This window comes from Pseudorca crassidens, chromosome 4 (genome assembly GCF_039906515.1).
Source record: "Pseudorca crassidens isolate mPseCra1 chromosome 4, mPseCra1.hap1, whole genome shotgun sequence".
NCBI lineage: Eukaryota > Metazoa > Chordata > Mammalia > Artiodactyla > Delphinidae > Pseudorca > Pseudorca crassidens.
This window is the reverse complement of record NC_090299.1, coordinates 120,832,572-120,837,213: the sequence shown is the minus strand read 5'-3', so window position 1 is coordinate 120,837,213 and position 4,642 is coordinate 120,832,572. Positions and strand designations below refer to the sequence as shown.

The 4,642-nt window shown below is 38.6% G+C and overlaps 1 protein-coding gene across 1 annotated transcript; it reads left to right on the top strand.

Annotated features, from left to right (window-relative positions):
- The first annotated feature begins 1,247 nt into the window (after nucleotides 1-1,247).
- Nucleotides 1,248-3,651, top strand: LOC137223038 (F-box only protein 22-like). Its single transcript, XM_067734643.1, is given in 4 exon segments — nucleotides 1,248-1,280; nucleotides 1,844-2,028; nucleotides 2,097-2,233; nucleotides 2,236-3,651. Coding segments are annotated over 4 exon segments (1,104 nt in total). The 3' UTR covers nucleotides 2,985-3,651.
- Nucleotides 3,652-4,642: the final 991 nt, after the last annotated feature.

The window sequence follows — 4,642 nt, the reverse complement described above, 5'->3', positions numbered from 1 at the left end:
AAATTAGAGAAATGTGTGTTAATTTATGTCAGAGTTCCTGTCCAAGATGAGATAGCCTTTGACACAACTAAAGAAAGGAAAATCATGGTGGCTCCTACACAGTTAGTCTAGTGCTCTCTCCAGTCTGTACATGAACTTGAGTCAATGTACTCATTCCTGTGGTTGCAGATATAAACCATATTCTGACAATGCCTGAATATACCTCTATTTTCAGACCTGACCTTTCTTCTGGACGTCAAACCTCTATCAGCCCACTTGACGTGCCCACATAGTTTCTCACCAGCAGATCAAACCCAGTGTGTCTAAGTCAGAACCTGCCATTTTGATCCACACCCCACCCCACCTCCACTTTGTTTCCCTGTATTGCCTGTCCCAGTCATGACACTGCTATCCACCCAGTTCCCAAAAGTGTAAGCACTTTGGAGTCACTCTTGTCTCTTCTGTCTCTTTATAACACATGTCCAATTAATTCTCACATTTTGTGCTGATTCCTAGATGTTTCTTGAATCAATTCACTTTTCTCCATCCCTGTACTCCCCACCATAGTTCAGGCGGTGATTATCTCCCTAGACCCCTATATCTCTCAACTGGTTTAATGTAGCAACTTCCTAATTGTTCTTTCTATATCTCATCATTTTCCTATCCAATCCAACTTTGCCCACTAGCCAAGTGATTTTTTAAAAAACTCAAATTTTATCAAATCACTTTTCCCCTCATCATTCTTATGCCAAAATCTTTCTATGACTTGGAAGGATGTATAGTACCTCGTTGTACCTATATGTTTTACCCCTTGCAGATTCTCTCTTTTTCCAATCTTTGCTACATATGGAGCATATGAAGGCAGGGGACCAGGACTGTTTTAATCATTGTGTTATCACAGGTACTTGCAGTTCCTGGCACCAAGTAAGTGCTCAGTAAATATCCATCAAGGAAATTGAATTGATGAGTCAAGTAAATATTAAAGCAGATTTGAAGATACATCCATAAGGATGTAAATGATAAGCTACATGATAGGAAACCATCTTTATCATACAACTTGTAGAAAAATAAGGTTTTAGCTATGCTGGAATCCAGTAAAGGTGCATATTTGTTCAAGATTAGATTGGCTTTATTTTTTGAAGGCCATTAAGGATAGACATTGGCATAGTTGAAGGAGCTCTATAAATAGATTCCACTTATGGCTCACTCAGAATTATCTAGAACCTTGTACAAGGGAAGCATGTAGCAGCCAATGAAGTCTATTAGTCATGATTCAGATAGCTAAGGAGAAGCGATCACAGGTATTTCCAGTAAAAAGTCATTTAATACAGGAAATTAAAATCTTGCAAAACCATTGGAGGAACTGGAAAAGTGAAAGTTAGGAAAAGCCTCCACTGACATTGAGGAAACAAGGAAGTGCAAAATTGCAGGAAACCACAACGAATACCTACAGCAGCAATGTGGACAATACACAGGAATAAGCATAAATTTATCTGTGAAAATGTTATTGCCTCCTGCTAAAGCCACTCTCCTGCTCATCCCTCCCATAGACTCAGTAATGTCTTTTGTTTCTCTTCTGCTTTCCAAAATTCATGTGAGTATCTCTCACTTGTGAAATATAACTCAAGCCTTGCTGGCAGGGATTTGGGGAAATGTAGTTCTTAGGTTTCCAGACCCTACAATACAGGCAAGAGCTTTGAATGGAGAATATGGTGCTTAATTGCTGTCCAACAATCTGGCAATCTTGAGAACTGCCCAAATGGTGCAATTTCTAGTTGCAACCACATTTTCTCCTTCTCTGTACCTCTGGGTTCTTCAGAGTTGCAGTGATGCAAGTTAACTATGCCTTTTTTCTCTTATCCAGGCCAATGTGTTAAAGATACTCTTTAAGCCCGGCCGTAGTGCTCCCGGGGACCTTTCCCAGAGGAGCCAGGTTTTCTCTGCCCCCGGCTCTCCCTCCGAACCGGCGCCCGACGCCTCCCCCTCCCGGGGACTTTGGATCCCGCAGGAATCTCCTGCAGTTGCGCTAATGGGTGGTGGGGGCCGGTGGTTTGTGAGCCGCAGGAGAGAGGGAAGTGAACGTCCGTTCACAGTCCTTTGTGCGTTTGCGTCCCCAGCGTGTGTCGCTTATGGAGCGAGTGTGTGCGCAGAGTGTTGCGGACCCATCGGAGTGTGACCTGGATCTCCGCGCGCTTGGCGATTGCCGGCCACCTGGAGGAGCATTGCTTGGTCCGCGTGGTAGCTGAAAAGCTTGAGTGACGCCAATGGGATCAAGTAGCAATCCACCTCAGGAAATAGAAATTGAAGAATCTGGTTTTGCTCTATTATTTCCTCAAATTGAAGGAATAAAAATAAAACCCTTTCATTTTATTATGGATCCAAAGAAATTAACACTAGAAAGGCATCAACTCACTGAAGTAGGTCTTTTAGATAACCCTGAGCTTCGTGTGGTCTTTGTATTTGGCTATAATTGTTGTAAAGTGGGAGCCAATAATTATCTGCAGCATGTAGTGAGCACTTTCAGTGATATGAATGTCATCTTGGCTGGAGGCCAGGTGGACAACCTGGCATCGCTGACCTCTGAAAAGACCCCTCTGGATATTGATGCCACCGGTGTGGTTGGACTATCATTTAGTGGACATCGTATCCAGAGTGCCACAGTGCTTCTCAATGAGGATGTCAATGACGAGAAGACTGCTGAGGCTGCGATGCAGCGCCTCAAAGCAGCCAACATTCCAGAGCAGAATACCATTGGCTTCATGTTTGTGTGTGTTGGTAGGGGCTTTCAGTGTTATAGAGACAAGGGGAATGTGGAGGCTGATGCATTTAGAAAGTTTTTTCCTAGTGTTCCTTTATTTGGCTTCTTTGGAAATGGAGAAATTAGATGTGATCGCATAGTCACTGGAAACTTTATATTGAAGAAATGTAATGAGGTAAAGGATGATGATCTATTTCACAGCTATACAACAATAATGGCACTAATTCATCTTGGGTCATCTAAATAAAGCCACCTGTAAAGTGACTTTCACAATGTATAACTTTTGGGTTCTGTCTTTTCCAGAAAATGGAAACTTGGGATATGTATATTACAAACAAAAAACTTTATATGTATCTGTTTTGTAGCTTTGACATTCTGAAGATTATTTGGTAGTTTTTAATATATTAGATGAAGGACAAGTTTGTACATAATGTAATGCAAGACCGGGAGTTGAGAGCTTTTGCATCAGGCACAAGTGAACCAATTATGGCTATACTGCACCAGATATGTAGCTGCTGTGTGATAGGACTTTAAATAGTCTTCTGCATAGGAAGACTGAAAAAGGATTCATCAACAGAAAGGAGATTTAAGACATTCCATGACTACCTCTGCAATGTTAGATGATCTTTCAGCAGACTCATGAAGATATTTTTCTCCCTTAATAAAGGAGAAAAATACGCAGATGGCTTGGGAAATTTTTCTCTGCTTTACAATTTTACCATTTTTTTCAGAAGCTGTAACAAATTGCTGACTTTTTACTTATTTGATAAATGTTAAAGAACTATTTTTGTTTTAGTACTCTAAAGTTGCTTAGTCAAATAAATTGCCAAGACTAATCAGTATTTTATTACCTTATAAGGAAAAAAATTTTCCTTTTCCCTCAATAAAGAAACTGCAACAGAAAAAAAAAAAAAGATACTCTTTAAAACTGGCCTATTAGTACAGGTGGACTAAGGAGTAAAGTACCAGTAAAGACCATTTTGGAAAGGAGGAAGAAAGATTTATACCAAGACTTTAAAAACAACAATCTAAAAACCACACAAGGATATACATTCTGAGTTAGCCTCCTAGGATGAGCAAAGGAAATGATGTTTCAGGGAGAAAATAATTTTAAAATTTTCAAGTTCATGAGATGAAATATTAAATTATAAGCAACAAAAGATAAAGAGTTTACTTTTCCTTAAGAAAACAAAGTCTAAAGAAACACAAAAATAGTGGAGAATACAAACATCTTCATGATTATGTCTTATGACATTAAACAAAGGTAGGAGTTTTATTTAACAAAGGGTTACTAAGGGTTGATTTGTGAAGATTTATAAAAGACACCTGTCTGTTAGATCACTGACCTTTTTCTGCCTTGGTACACTGGTCAGATGTCCATATACTTTACAAGTTTTCCTGGGTATGGAAAAGTTTATAGGAAAGACTGTGAGTTATGACATTCACATGTTATCTGTAACTCCAACTCTTTCTTTTTAATTGGTGAATGTGTAAGTGAATGGAAGTAAACAGAAATGACTAACCCTGAATCTACTCTCCTTTATAAAAAAATCATTACCAAGTTTAAACACTTTAACAAATTACTTGCAAAACACCACATATGCTACAGGTGTGAGTTGTCACATTAAAATTTAAACATGCTGCATTATCTTCAAAAGAAACAAAGAAAAAGCAATTGAAGATTTTAAATTTGTTTTTTGCCCTTCTCATAGGAAAGTAACACACATTGTAAAAAAAAAAAAAGTACAGATATGTATATATGCACAAATACACACATTTAATTACAAACAAAATCACGATGATGTACACTATCATTCGATATTGTATATTGCCTGTTTATAAACCATCCAACTATGTAACAGTGGTTATTAACCTTTTTCCATATGACACACAATTCCTACCAGG